We start from the raw sequence: 14,200 nt of genomic DNA, 5'->3' as shown, positions 1-14,200 counted from the left end.
TGAAGTGTCCTGTAGAGCTAGAAAGATATGCGCTTCTTCGTGTTTCGTAAAATAATGTGGCCTGGAATAATCCCTGTAATGTTTTTAAAGCTTGTCATCATTGTGGATGCGAAGTTCGTGTTATTGAATAATCGTGTTTAAGTTAATATTTGTAATCACCTTTCTTTCTATCCTTGTCAGACTTGTTACTATTTCATCTATCAGAAGGAATGTGGTACGCCAGACGATACTGTACACAAATTACTAATCGGAATTGCTCGCCATATACCGGCTTCTTTGTAATATTGGTGTGAGTTTTGAGAAACATTTCCAGAATGTCTGGTGGACGAAAAGAACTGATGGAATACCTTGAAAATTTGGGAATTACTTCAGAGACAATTGAACATCCTGCAGTATTTACGGTTGAAGCCATGATGCCGTATGTCGGCCATCTCCCAGGAGCACACAGCAAAAATCTTTTCCTCAAGGATAAAAAGAAAAAACGACTGTGGCTCTTCACAGCTTTGGCAACTCGCGAGGTCAGCTTGAGCGATCTTGCCAAAAAGGTTGGAGCAAGTGGAGGGTTTCGATTCGCGGATGAAGAAGTCATGTTGGAAAAACTCGGTGTGGGACAGGGATGTGTTACACCTCTATCGTTGTTCAATGACACGAAGCAGGAAGTTACGTTCTTGTTAGATGCAAGCTTTGTAGAAGACAGCCACCAAACAGTGTATTTTCATCCCATGAGCAATGAAGCGACGACCGGAATGAAACCTGAAGATTTCATGAAATATGTCAAAGCAACTGGACACGAGCCGATCATAGTGCATTTTTAGAATCATTTGGAAGAAACAGTCTGCCTTTAAATTCAGAATTGTATACATGTAGTTAGTTGTGGTATTTTACTTATTTAGTTTCTCATTAAAAAATAAAGCTGGTGTATTATGACCAAACATAAGCCCTTCTGTGAACAGCTTAATTAGATCCTGGCAGGTGGTTTGGGGGAGTGATGGGTTGGAGAGTGCTTGACCAAGGTGTAAATGGTAATGTTCTTTGAGACCTAAGATGCAAACCTATTCTACAGTATACCTTTTTCAAATAAATTTTAATTTCTCAATCACAATCCTACAGTGGCAAGCTTGATCAGCTGAAAGATTTTGCTATGAGATTTTGGCAAAATTCCTGGACATTTTCTCTAACTTTCCATCCATGTTCAATGCATGCAAAACTAATCAGACTTTGTTGGTTGTCACTGTGTTACGATTATGATTGATGGCAGTCAAAAAGGCAGTCATTAGTCAGGTTTTGAACTTCAGACTTTGATTGAAATGTGAATTATATTAGCGGCAAGTCATCATTGTTAAGTTGTGAACAGGTCCTAAAATTTCAGTGCTGCGTTGTCATTGGCAGGTTGTCAAACAATTACGGGCAGCAAAAGTGAGATGACACTACCGTACAATAATGTCAGTGGGAAAACATACCATGATGATAGGGATGTATTTCAAGAGCAATGTACATCACAAAAACTTTGAGTGGAGGTGAGTGGGGTGGTGGTAAACAGAAAAGACGTGGGAAATTATAAGGTTGTGTTGTGTTGCATTGATTGAATAACAACAGACTAGCTTTTCTTTTTTTCAGACTCTGTTCTTCTTTCACTACATTGAAGGGCATTTGCTTTTTACTCCTAAGCAAATTCCACGGCAGAAAACAGGCATTGTCAAATTAAACGAAATATCAATTCAGTAACCAATCGTGCCCCACTGTACCCTAATTGAAAAGTTTGCAAGGTACACGGAGTGTTTGCATATGCACATTAGACTCTGCACAACACATCTTCCAGTGAATCCCGGAAACTCTAGCGCAAGTGGATCTTTTTGTTAATTTTTCCTTTGTGTGCTTTTGTAGTTTAGTTGATTTAATAAGTTCGCCATCCAGATACATGAACAAATTCAAATAGACAAACAACTACCAAGCGAAAAAGCTGGTTTATCAGCATCAAATGGACAGGATAAGACCTTCAGATGTCTGGGTATGTACAAGATCAATAAAGACAAAATAATTGATATTCTGAGTTTGAAGCTTTTTGAAAGCTTCGTTTATTTTTGAGTCTAGTATTTCTGTGCCATTATATGTACAATAAGTTACTCTATTTCCAATCTTGATAATTAGCAACCTTTTTATTCACACTAATATTGTTAGCCACCTCCCACCTATCAAATACATACCCTGAAGACAAAACCACAATTACAAACCTTCAGGGTATGCATCATCCCAAACCAACCACACTCCACTTTCTAGGTCAAACAGTATTGTACTCACTCCTTAATTATAAAGTGCACAATGTTCAAAGAAATCATTCATTCACTCTCTATTCCTAATATACTATCAATGGTAGCAGTCTTTTACGGGGGCAGATCCAGGCATTTGTTCAGGCAAGAAGGGAGAATTGTAAAGATGAATGAGTTATAATTGTGACCTCATAACAGGGTCAAAGGGCATGCAATCAATAATAGTGACCGTGTACTCTAAGCCTGGGTTGTTTAAAAGGTGGAGAATGCTATCTACTGTATAAATTACTAACCAGTAGATAAGTGTTAACAAATCAAATCGTGCTAGCACTATCCACTGAATAGTGATTTATCCCACAGATAGTGTGATCCATATTTTAAACAACCCGGCCCAGATTTAGATTGCCTATAAAAAGGAAGATTAATTACAACAATTCACTCATAAAATTCTCGCCCAGCAACACAGCTGTAAGTTACTGAAATAAACTATGTGGATATAGCTGTGACCACTGGATTTAATGTACTGATGGAGGACTAGCAATAATTATTATTTTAGAAAATTATGATTATTGCTTTGTCATAAGACCTTATGTGCAATAAACCCTAGTTCAAAAGAATCTACTTTGTTCCCAGATGACATCAATTGTTTAACCCTGCTACAAACAACTGGCAGTGCTCTGTGAAAGCTGCTTTCAAGCTTGCAAAAGCAGCTATTGCCATTTTATTTCTTGTGCAAGCAGCAACAACCAAAGAAGGCTGTTAGCACAGATACACAACTATCAATTACTACATAAAAACAGTTTGTTCTAATTTTAAATGATCTCTATTTTTCTAAAAACAACACCCCCTGCCAAAACCAAGCTACGTTAAAAAACAGCCACTTATTTAATTAGTGCTGTTAGTAGTCTTTTTACATTTTCTTACAAAAATAATTCTTACAGTAATTATAACAAGGATAAGAAATAAATAAAAACTTCCAAGCACACCGTGCTCACTTAAAAAGCATATCCATCAAAATTTAGGCTTCGGATGAGTTTCAATACCCCTTTTCACAGTTAACTTTTCACTACTGACAATATAATCAAGCATGAATGAGGGAATTTCGGGCCATTTTGAACTTAAAGCCCCAACTTGCCTCGCATCCATGTTGGATTACACTGAAAAACAAACAAACAAACAAACAAACTGTAAAAAGGGCTATTCCCAAATGTTGTTTACTTGTTGCCAATTATGACTGCTTGGTTACAGTTTTTTTCTAAATCTTACAATGGAATCTCTTAAAATGCTTCTAAAGTAACATTTCACCGACAGAAAGGATTTAATTCTCCTCTCACTGTAACTTATTGAACTATTTCTTTGTTGATTGCTTACAAACATGATTCCCTGGAGGATAACTGATAACAGTTTTCTCCCAGGATGAATTCAAGATCACACTAATGTAATACATTCACCTGGGTAAAGATTGTGTAAGCAACATCTACGTCAACTAAAATATTATATTACTTGTCCTGGGAAGAAATTTTTATCAAGGTGAAAATTCATGACTCTTGCAAAAGTCCCACAAAATTAATTTTCACCCACTGAGCACCATGTGTTACTCAACAAAATACCTGGTACATGTACCTCACCACTATTTTACAAATTATATCAAATTACTTGTTGAAAGTAAGAATTTAACCTTAACTAATGATGTAAGGTTGTCATAACGGCAATAAAAAAATCCATTGGTTGGTCTTAAAAGTTTTACAGGTAAAATGTTTTTTTTAAGTTAGGCATAGCGGTGAACTATCTAAAAATACTTGCATTGCGTTGAATTTTTTAGGCCAATTTATGCTAGAAACAGGGTTTGCAAAATGTTACCTGCAAATTACATTTGAAGAGTGAGTGTGTGATTAGTCATTACTTTGGAAGGTATTATATTATGACTTCATTAATTTTGTAAATCTACATGATTTTTTTCTCATGTGTACCTTGTGAAATTGTAAGCAACACCTTAACTAGCTCTTCTGGGACAAACCAACAATAAACTAGTTAAATGTATGATTACATTCATAAATTAAAGCACTATATAATTCTGTGTTAATCTGATATTGTCTTCAAAAAGCAAGAGTAAAAGTACACAATCCCAACAATGACTTATATAAACTTAAGTAAACTATTCAAAATCTGCTGGTATATTATTGGAAATAATAATTATTATTGACATTTTGTCTAGAAAATTTTAAATTGGAAATGAGAACTAATGTACACCTAATATTCAAATCATGCAATAAATTAAGTTAACGCCCACTAGAACAAAACTGTATGTGGCTGTTAGATTCCCCCGTGAACTTGATAATAATATATCATCTTTGTTCGTTATCATAATAAGTATTATTAACATTGCAAATCTATCCTGCTTATACAATTACTCTTGTCTCACTTGAAGTGTACCACACATATCTACAGTCAATTTATTTTACTATTCATTGTCGACTACGTCAATTCAATTACCCTTCAGTTCACCTTGTCATCTTGGATTTAACAAAGGTGACGTTCCTCCGCTGTTGCTAAGATCACTACTTGTAGTAGATCTACTGTCTGTCGATGTTGTCTTGTTTTTTTTCCGTCGTTTAGCAAGTGGCGCTTGTTGAACATCCATTAGTGTAAATCCTTCTTTGTGTGCTCTGTTAAAAGCATCGTATGTTACATTAAGTGCAGATTCCACATAAGTCCTTTTATGTCCTTTACCCAAAATGCCAGGGGTCATGAGTGGAGTATGTGGCAAACAGGTACTTCCCCTTAACCATTCATGGTGAACAACTTCTCTTACTTTTAGCCTCTGGCTAGGATCCACTGTTAGAAGTCCTGTTAAAGAGAGAGAAACAGTTGATTCCAGCAACTGAAGGAACTAAAGGAAAATGATACATGTATGTTATGTTGTCAACAATTCATCTCGTTGAAAATTTACCCACAAATTCCCAAGGAAATTCAGTAGGAAACTAGTGAGCGACATAATAAGAAATGATATACCGAAGCAGAACCAATGTTTTTGCGGTCACTTTCACCACGTCTTTCTAAAGGAAATATGGTGGGAATCTACATTGTATTAGTCACATCCCATTCTAGGGCCAGAATCAGTATCTCATTTCTTATTATGTCTACTACAGAGTCACGTAACAGTATCTTAACTCGATATGAGCAACATCTTTCTCTACTTGGGATGTCAGGACTTCACTGGAAATTTTTAAAATTTTTCTTGAAAGTAAACTTACAAGGTAGTCTCCTTCACAGTAAGCCTTGTCCAAATGAACAACACAGCATCAAAATGTCAAAGAGCCCTACAATTAAATGATATACCTTTGATAAGGTCCTTTGCTGCTGGAGATATCGATTCCCACTGTTGCCCTTCAAATCGGATGTCCCCTTGCGTGATTCTTTGCATTATAAAATCTGCTGATCGAAAACTACGACTGCTCTGGAATGGTACCTGACCAGATAGCATGGTGTACTGGAGATGAAAGTGGCAATAAAATAAATTGGACAAGTATCAATGGCCAACAGGAAGGAAGAAATATAAACACGTGCAGAAAAAACTCCTGAAGAATAGATGCTGGCCTTTTACTTTATGCTGGACTATGCAGAATGAGGTCATGAAAAGACCATGAAGGATGGAAGATGCTATTGGGCAGCCCTATGCTGCACTCAAAGAAAGAAAGAAAGAGGATGACTGAGTGAGTTTTTATATGAGGAATTTTGGAAGTTAACAGACTGATGAAAACGAAGAGGTCCCCCCAAAAAGCAATAGGCCAATTTTGATGTAATAGGACTTTAACTCCAGTTGGCTTGGGGGAATAAAACAAAAGAAATCACATCAAGGTTGAGAGAGTAAGTAGAGTAAGAAAGTAATTCTTTTGTTTCATTCCCCAAAGCCTCAGAGCCAAGTTAGAATTAATGTTAGTTTCCAAATTGGCATTTTCATGTAAATTGCATTTACACAAAGATTGCTTAGCTTCTATTCAAAATGGCATTTACACAGAAATAGAACTACGACTCTGTTTAGCTTACCATGATAACACCAAGACTCCACAAGTCGCATGATTCATCATAGCCACTTCGATTCACAGTCTGACTAATCACTTCAGGAGCAGCATAAGCAGCAGTGAAACAAGGTGTTTGTAATGGTTGATTTTCAGGCTTTAGTCTTGCAAAGCCAAAGTCAACAATTTTCAATTCTGCATTGTCTGAATTATCTACAAACAGCAAATTCTGGAAAAAAGAAACAGCAAGAATCAAATGAATGTTATTTCAAGCAGACTCACTGAAGTTTCAAATTTTCTTTGTCATTAAAATATCATATAGCAGAGCACCATAACTATAGGGAGAGAACCACATGCATGCATAGAAATAGAAAACCATGCAACTCTTTTTTCATGGTCAGCATGGCTAGCGGCATGGATCATGGGCATGTGTGCCCTATGACGAAAATGACAAACTTGCGAAACATGGCAGCCATACTCCAACAATAGGTCGACCAAGGCTTGCAGCTTTGGTTTACAGCATCTTTGATATTGGACATATGTTATGGTCAATTGACACCTGTCGAAACAAGGTATCTGCTGACCAGTATCATGTGACCATATCACGGGTTCAGGTTTAGAGCTCATTGAGGTAATGATGATGATGATAATAATAATAATAATAATAATAATAATGATAATAATGATAATAATAATAATAATAATAAGGTTGAGAGATCACGAGGTCACAAGGTTTTCTGAAGTTGACGGCTGACAAGGTTCTGGTTTTCAATTGGATCGCAGGCTCAAGCCAGGTTAACTTATTGTAATCAGGAGCTCTGCTTTTAGGCTTGGCTAAATCTATTTATTGGCCCTGTAACTTCAAGAAGGTACATGGACTAAGGTGTGTACAGTTTGCTACTTTGTATATGGTACATGAACTCCCAACACTGTGCAAAAGCAGGCAGTCTGATGATGAGAACCTGTCAGCTAGACGTCATTGAATCAGCCGCAAATTCACAGACACACTATTAGTAAGGAATTTTTCATTGTTGCCACAAATCATTAGCGTGATCTCTAGCAAAGAGTTTTTCAATTTCAGCAATAATGTAAATATCCCTTGGAAAGTCGTGTAATGTCTCTTTGCTCACAATGCAATTCTTTTCCAAGATGAAATTATGACACACGATTGAGCCAAAAATGCAATTTCCAGTCATTCACTATGTTATTATTCTCATTTTGTTATTTCCTTTGTTTTATCAGCATCAAAAATAGTTAGCAATGAAATAAAATGGCCAAAAGAGCACTTTTCAATGATATTTTGAAAATAACAACTTATTTTTACAGTTCTGTACCTCAGGTTTAAGATCTCTATGTACAACTCCTCGGCCGTGCATGAATTCCACAGCAGAAGCTAGTTTCCTAATAATGTGGCTGGCTTCCACCTCATTGAAATTTTTCTTTTTTCGTATTCTTTCTAAGAGCTCTCCACCACCAAGTAATTCCAAAACTAAATATGTATGGAACTGTAAAACATGAACCAGGAAAACAATATATCATTAACTATGTAAAGTTACAGTGAAACACAAAATAATAACTTTGCCTCTTTTACCTCCAAGGGAGAAGTGGGTGGCCTCATGGTTAGATCACTGGATCAAGCAGTCTGGGTTTGAACCCTGGCCGGGAACATTGTGATTAGACACTTTACTCTCACAGTCCCTCTCTCCACCCAGGTATATAAATGGGTACCAGTAAATTTAATGCTGGGGGTTAACCCTGCGATAGATCAGCATCCAATCCAGGAGAGAGTAGAAATACTCCTAGTCACTACCCATGCTACAGAAACCAGAGATATATGTAAGTGCCAACCTGGTGGGCCACTTGGCTCATAATAAACAACATGAAAGTCCTCTTAGTGGCCTAGACCCAGAGCTTATCCTTGGTTTCTGTAGCATTAAGTGCACTAGTAGTATTCTTCTCCCCCCTGATGACAACAACAACAATAATTTTATTATTTGTGCCCAATAAAAAAGGGGAAAAAAAGAAAAAATTACTGTTTTTGCACACCATGTATACCCAGTACATTTGTGGCAAATTCATTTGAAGTCAAAACTAAAGCAAAATAATCACAGCTTTCATTTGAATGGGTGCAATATTGACTAAATTTGTTTTTTATCAATTTCAAACTCTTGCAGAAGGTTAAAGGTTAAGGAATTGAAACAAATTATCAGCGCACTCACATCATCCTGAAACACTTCCTGTAGTCTGACTATGTTGGGATGACCTTGACATATTCTTAATGACTGTTCCTCTCTTATGTGGTCACGTCTGAAAGGAAAAAGAAATAAAATAACTCTATTATCTATAGATAAGTAAAAGAAAAATAAAAAATTAGAATAATTACAAATTAATTATAAAGGAGATTATCATCATCAAGGAGCCTTTTGATGGCCTTTAGTTGTAGACAACATTTTTACAAAAGTAGACTGAAAAACCTTTCAAACTGGGTTGATTTGTGATAAAAATTCGATTCATTTACCTTCTACTTATAACTTTCACAGCAAAAGGTACTCCAGTTCGTATGTGAACACATTTCCTTAAAACAGAAAGCACAACTCATCAAGAACACTCTTCTAAGTAAATTACGCATTTACTGCTACTAAACTCCAAACCAACCAACTAATAATATTCAGTGCAACAAAAATTCCATGTCACAGGTCACAGTACTCTCCAACAAAAGCTCTGACTCACTACAGTACGTTAGAAACTTATAATATTCAACTTTCAGCTGTTTCTGGGGAATATAAAGACAGGTCAAGCTAAGTGATCAGCCTCCCAGATTAGACACAGAACATTATTTCTTTGAGAGGAGGGGCTGGGCAATTTTCTGGGAAATGAAATTTTTTTCTCACCTTTAAGTTGTGCCATAATTTTTTTGAAGTCAAACACAGGACTTGGATCATAGTTCCCATTGCAAGATTTCTTTTCAGCAGTTTTTGCTACGAAGGAATTTTTTGGGGAAAATTGCCCAACCAACCCCCTGCCCCCTTCAAAAACTAATGACCTGTTTCTTATGTAGTTGTCCATTGAGCTCGTCACGCAATATTTATTTATGGAGGAGTGACACATGATGAAACCTAAGAACATATTATACACAGGAGGTAGGTTGATCCTTTGCTTAAGTCACTTGAGATGGAAATTCTAAAGCTTATTCAGGGAAATAAATTATCTTGAGCAATATTTGCCTCGCTGTAAGTGCCCCTGAGAGCTATCATTTTTAACCTTTATTGCCTTTGTATTTTTCTTCTGTAGATCCAACTCTGACAGACATTTAGGATAGATGAAGTTAAGTTATGTATTCAACACAAAACTTGTCACTTCTGTCTCCAGCTAAGGAATTGTTCATTCTACAGGACCCCGTTTGGAAAAAAATGGCCCCCTTACACTTACCTACAAGTTGAGAAACTTCCATCACCAAGAACTTCATCACTTATAGCATAGTTTTGAAAGAAAGGTGAATCCTGAAAAATTACACAACAGCCAAGACTGTAAGCAAAATTTGGTGAACAGAGTGTAAAATATAATATGTCAACTTTCATTCTAGTTTGTTCAACATCGCAACATCTGCAAGGAACATACAAGCGCAATTATTTCAACTAAACTTTAGAGTTCAAACAGACAAAGAAATACATTTACCTCAAATAATGCTGCATAATCTACAGCACCAGGGGCTGGTCTGTGCTCATTTGGTTTATTGGCAACCAAACGCTTTGTAAACTCATTTTCTCCAAATATGATTGATGGAGCTACAAATGAATATCCCTGCAAATTGTAATGAAGACTTCAAAATTGAGATCACTTTCAGTCAGAACTTTGATCCAAATTATCAGGGTAAACTTTCTCAAGTGCTTGCATCACATTAAGTACACAAAAATTGGCTATTTTCTTTTGTTTTCTTTTTCTTTTCTTTTTTTTTTTTTCAGCACAAAATAGGAAAAAACCCCAAATGATCATCACTGATAATGTGTTACTTATAGCCTCACACAAAATGATGACCACCCAGCCAATCAGAGGGAAACATTTGACCAAAATTTTCAACATTAAGATTCAATGACTGACCTTGAAAATTCTGTCTGCTGTCTTTGGAACAGCAGCTGGTGAATATGTTGGTACCATGTCTGTGAACTCTTCAGCAAAATTACTGACATCCAATTCATCCCCTATTCGAGGCTTAAAGGGTGCTGCGATCTTCTTTTGAGCCAGGAGATTCCAGTTAAGGCCCTGTTAATCGAAAGACACTGATCAGCTATAGAACAGATTATCTGTTGTCAATGACAGATCTTGACTAAAATTAAAGCAGTGAAATAGGATAATTTGCTCTCACTGGTTTTTGAGCTAGAAGTAGTAGCAAGAGTACCATATGAGTGAATTTCAACTTACGTGTACCTTGAAGAAAGGATGGGCTTGAATCTCGTGAGCACCCTTAGCTCCAAGTCGCAATTTTGGGTCTTTCTGTAATAGCTTGAGAAGCAAGTCTGTTACTTCTCTTGAGATATCAGGGGGCATTGGTGGACTGTTGTAGAGAATTCGTCTACCAAAGATATGAACATCAAAAGGTTTAGTCTGCGCCTGAGCCACCTAATTCCATATCACCTAGCAAACAGGATAAATGGCGCCTACTCCCCTTGTTTCCCAATAATTTATCATCATCATCATCAGTCCTCGTAGCGTCACCTCTTATAAGAGACCATTTAAACACATGGAAGGACAGGGGTATTATGGGAGTAGTAGTGTCTGGTGTTTGAACATTTTTATTTAATACAAGGGTAACATACTGGGCTTATAAACCTTGTCGATCCAGGAAATATAGACATGCTGTCATTACTAACTTGGAAATTTCAGATTGACTATTTTTCTCTCCATCAACAGTGAAGGGTGATGCTCCAGTGAGAAGCTCGTACATGAGTACTCCTAAACTCCACCAATCAACTGCCTATAATAATCACAAAACAAATAATAAACCTCACACATTTCAAGTCAGCCCTGATGCAGAAAAAAAATGTAACTACAGGAAGAGAAACTGACAAATCCAATTTCCATAGCATTACCTAACAAAGGTTGTTTATCACTTACAACAATTTAGCAGAAATTCCAGTGGGGATGTAAGTGGAACACAAACTGCCAAAACTTTGTGGGAAGAATATAACTTCTGAAATGGTAGTCCCCTTTTCTACAGTGGAATGTTCCAAATAGAAATTTGTGTTCCATTTACCATTTTGCATCTTTAACAACAGTTCTCATAACCAAGTCAAATTTTGAGAATGCATGAATTTATGCCTATACCAAAATGGGAGGTTCTTTGCAAGGCCTGTAGACAGCTATGTTTAAACAATAGTTTCCAAGATAAAGGTTCTTGATCACCTCTTAGGAGTGAAGGTGAAAGCAAAGTAGAAGAGGCACATGCAAGATGTTTTATAGAAATAATAGTGCCCTGCTACCATTAACTTGCTTACTGTTAGCGAGGCATGTGACTGTAATTAGACTAGCATAATTGAAGAAAATTACCATGACTAACATGTATACTAATTTATAGTAATACACTCCAAATTCACTGTACAGAATTTATTATTGCCTCAATCAAAATGTTAATTATCATCTTCAGGAGAAAGGATTTGGAAAGCTTCCTGTGTAGTTCCAGACTTCATTATGCTTACGCATACAATTTATTCCACATAATCCTTGATGCACGAATAGCAGTCAAGAATAGAAAGGTTACAAAACTGTATGCATTATTAATTGAGGGATTATGGAAATCTTGAGACTATTTCTTAGTACATACCTTATCATGTCCTCTGCTTCCACCTTTAACGACTTCAGGGGCCATGTACTCAATTGTACCACAAAATGAATATGCCCTTTCCCCCTGGGATTAATACACAATCCGTTAGATTTTATAGCATTAGTTTAATTTATCGCAGAGTTGTAGAAATATTAATATAAATAGACAAATGGAATAATACTAAGCATTTATTAAATGGAGGCAATTAGCTCACCGAATTGGGTGTTGAAAATTCCTTGCTCAGCCCAAAGTCCGTAATCACGACATGACCATCCGAGTCCAGCAAAATGTTCTCTAATTTGATGTCACGGTAAATTATTCCGAGCTGAAAAAGAAATGTATGTCGATTGTCACTTTATTTGGTCACAAATGATTTGCGATAACCTTACTGCCTTTATAACACGGTTGCATGCCTGCACGAAAACAGTTATAGGAAAAGGCAAAGACGTGAGAGGTCTGAAAACTGTTACGTTTATACCATGTAAATGACTAAAAAGCTTAGCTTCTATGATATGAACACAAGGATGTACAGTATGTCAAATTAAATTTGAGACAAGTTAATAACTGTATGCTTTCAGTTAAGATTTACGCGCTCGAAAACAGGTTTTGTTTGGACGTGGACAACAAGTACACGTTTAACTTACTCTGTGAAGATGCTCGATTGCAATAATAATTTCTCCAATATATATTCTAACTTCGTCTTCAGTAAACTTCTCTCTTTGGTACAAATGGGTGAAAAGTTCTCCGCCATTCACGTAATCTACGAGGTTAACAAGTTAAAACAAATATCAGAGTATTAAATATAACCAAATATACGCTTTAGCTTGAGATTGAATAATTTTTCGATATCGGATCAAGGTTTTGCGTAGTCTGCTTGAAAATGAAAGGTTATTTACTGAAATCGTGTCGCGATGTAAGCTTCGAATAAACGTGACACAAAATAGGCTTACGACATGACAGAAAATCATTATGATTTTGAAGTCGTGAATCTCTTAGTTGGCTTCCGAAGGGTTTCTTCAGGCATGTTGCGTGTGAAACTTTAAATGTTCGACGCAAAACGCAAGCTTACCCATAATCAAATGAAGCTTCGATTCGGTCTGGAAAGCCCAATGTAATGTCACTAAAAATGGACACCGGCGAACGGCTTCCAACACTTGTCTTTCTGTGCGTGTGTGTTCAGCTGTCTTAGCCTTCTGGACAATCGTAGCCTTTTTAAGCACCTTCATCGCGTACAGATTCCCCGAAAAGTATCCGCCTCGCTTACGAACGAGAAAAACTTTTCCGTAAGCTGTCAAATGAAAAAGTAAGCAAAGTCAACACCTCCGAGGACGGCTTGAAACTCACCTAAAACACACACAGGTTCACGCAAGATTTGCAAAGAATCCCCTGCAAAGGAAACACAACTAAGCTTGTTTACCTCCGGTTCCAAGCACTTTAAGAAGCTCAAAATTCTCCAGTCCAACCTTTTCGTCTTCATGTCCTGTTAAATTAGCTAAGGAATAAAACAAAAGTTGTCCAACACTAAGCTTCTACACAGAATTGTTTACGTACAGACTACCAATATGCCAGACATTTTAACCGCGCAAGACACTCTGAAGAAATACATACCGTTTCTGAGCTCGTGGTGAATTAATCCAGAGTTTTCAAAACCATTCTCGGTCATGTTTCTCACAAGTTGAAGCCACGAAGGCTTTCCAGGGCGAAAAAACACAAATAACAAAATTCGCCCGACATAGACGGTTTCGGCAGCAATCCCCGATTCTTATTTCCGACCTTCTGATTGGTTTACAGCCAGTAATATATTTGTCTCACGTGACAAAATAATTTCCCCCGTTTCCTCTGTTTCACTATTACTTCCGGTCATTTTCACCTTCCAAGAATATACGGTATTCTGCCTAAGAATATACGGTATTCTTTTATCGATTATCTGCCGAAAAGCCAGATTCTCCGTGGACAAAAGTCCATTCAAACAAGTGAAAAGCCAAAGAAACGGTAGAAATGCATGTAGCATTTAAATAATATTGTTGGCGATAACGTAAAGCGCTTTACTTCCATTTTGAGAGAAAATAAAGACGGAAGTTGTTAGTTTCCGGAGT

At 36.8% G+C, this 14,200-nt stretch overlaps 2 protein-coding genes across 3 annotated transcripts; one reads left to right on the top strand and one right to left on the bottom strand.

The window, feature by feature from the left end:
- The first annotated feature begins 20 nt into the window (after window positions 1-20).
- LOC145484178 (prolyl-tRNA synthetase associated domain-containing protein 1-like) lies at window positions 21-937 on the top strand. The gene is made up of 2 exons (XM_081462809.1): window positions 21-75; window positions 181-937. The coding sequence occupies exon 2, from the start codon at window positions 315-317 to the stop codon at window positions 813-815; it is 501 nt and encodes a 166-aa protein (XP_081318935.1). The 5' UTR covers window positions 21-75; window positions 181-314; the 3' UTR covers window positions 816-937.
- Window positions 938-1,055: 118 nt separating this feature from the next.
- LOC145484172 (ribosomal protein S6 kinase alpha-5-like) lies at window positions 1,056-13,890 on the bottom strand. 2 transcript variants are annotated; one of them, XM_081462800.1, is made up of 17 exons: window positions 13,713-13,890; window positions 13,522-13,596; window positions 13,174-13,392; window positions 12,749-12,864; window positions 12,319-12,429; window positions 12,105-12,188; window positions 11,155-11,258; window positions 10,706-10,856; window positions 10,385-10,546; window positions 9,962-10,087; window positions 9,716-9,786; window positions 8,805-8,861; window positions 8,506-8,593; window positions 7,621-7,791; window positions 6,315-6,515; window positions 5,607-5,757; window positions 1,056-5,114 (listed from the first exon to the last, which is right to left on the bottom strand). In XM_081462800.1, exons 1-17 carry the CDS (start codon window positions 13,765-13,767, stop codon window positions 4,777-4,779), a joined length of 2,280 nt encoding a protein of 759 aa, XP_081318926.1. In that variant the 5' UTR covers window positions 13,768-13,890; the 3' UTR covers window positions 1,056-4,776. The 2 variants fall into 2 exon arrangements, with proteins under 2 accessions (XP_081318926.1, XP_081318927.1); XM_081462801.1 differs by having other exon boundaries at window positions 10,712-10,856.
- Window positions 13,891-14,200: the final 310 nt, after the last annotated feature.

Source organism: Orbicella franksi, chromosome 4 (genome assembly GCF_964199315.1).
Source record: "Orbicella franksi chromosome 4, jaOrbFran1.1, whole genome shotgun sequence".
In the NCBI taxonomy this organism is placed as follows: Eukaryota; Metazoa; Cnidaria; class Anthozoa; order Scleractinia; family Merulinidae; genus Orbicella; species Orbicella franksi.
This window is presented reverse-complemented; position numbering and strand designations above follow the sequence as displayed.

Bases quoted from the DNA above. Each gene is read 5' to 3' on its own strand.
- LOC145484178 (XM_081462809.1), top strand. From the start codon at position 315: ATGTCTGGTGGACGAAAAGAACTGATGGAATACCTTGAAAATTTGGGA.
- LOC145484172 (XM_081462800.1), bottom strand. From the start codon at position 13,767: ATGACCGAGAATGGTTTTGAAAACTCTGGATTAATTCACCACGAGCTC. The intron at 13,393-13,521 runs GTAAACAAGCTT...TTCATTTGACAG, and splicing joins TAAAGTGCTTGGAACCGGAG to CTTACGGAAAAGTTTTTCTC. The intron at 10,547-10,705 runs GTAAGTTGAAAT...TTCGATTAACAG, and splicing joins ATCCTTTCTTCAAGGTACAC to GGCCTTAACTGGAATCTCCT.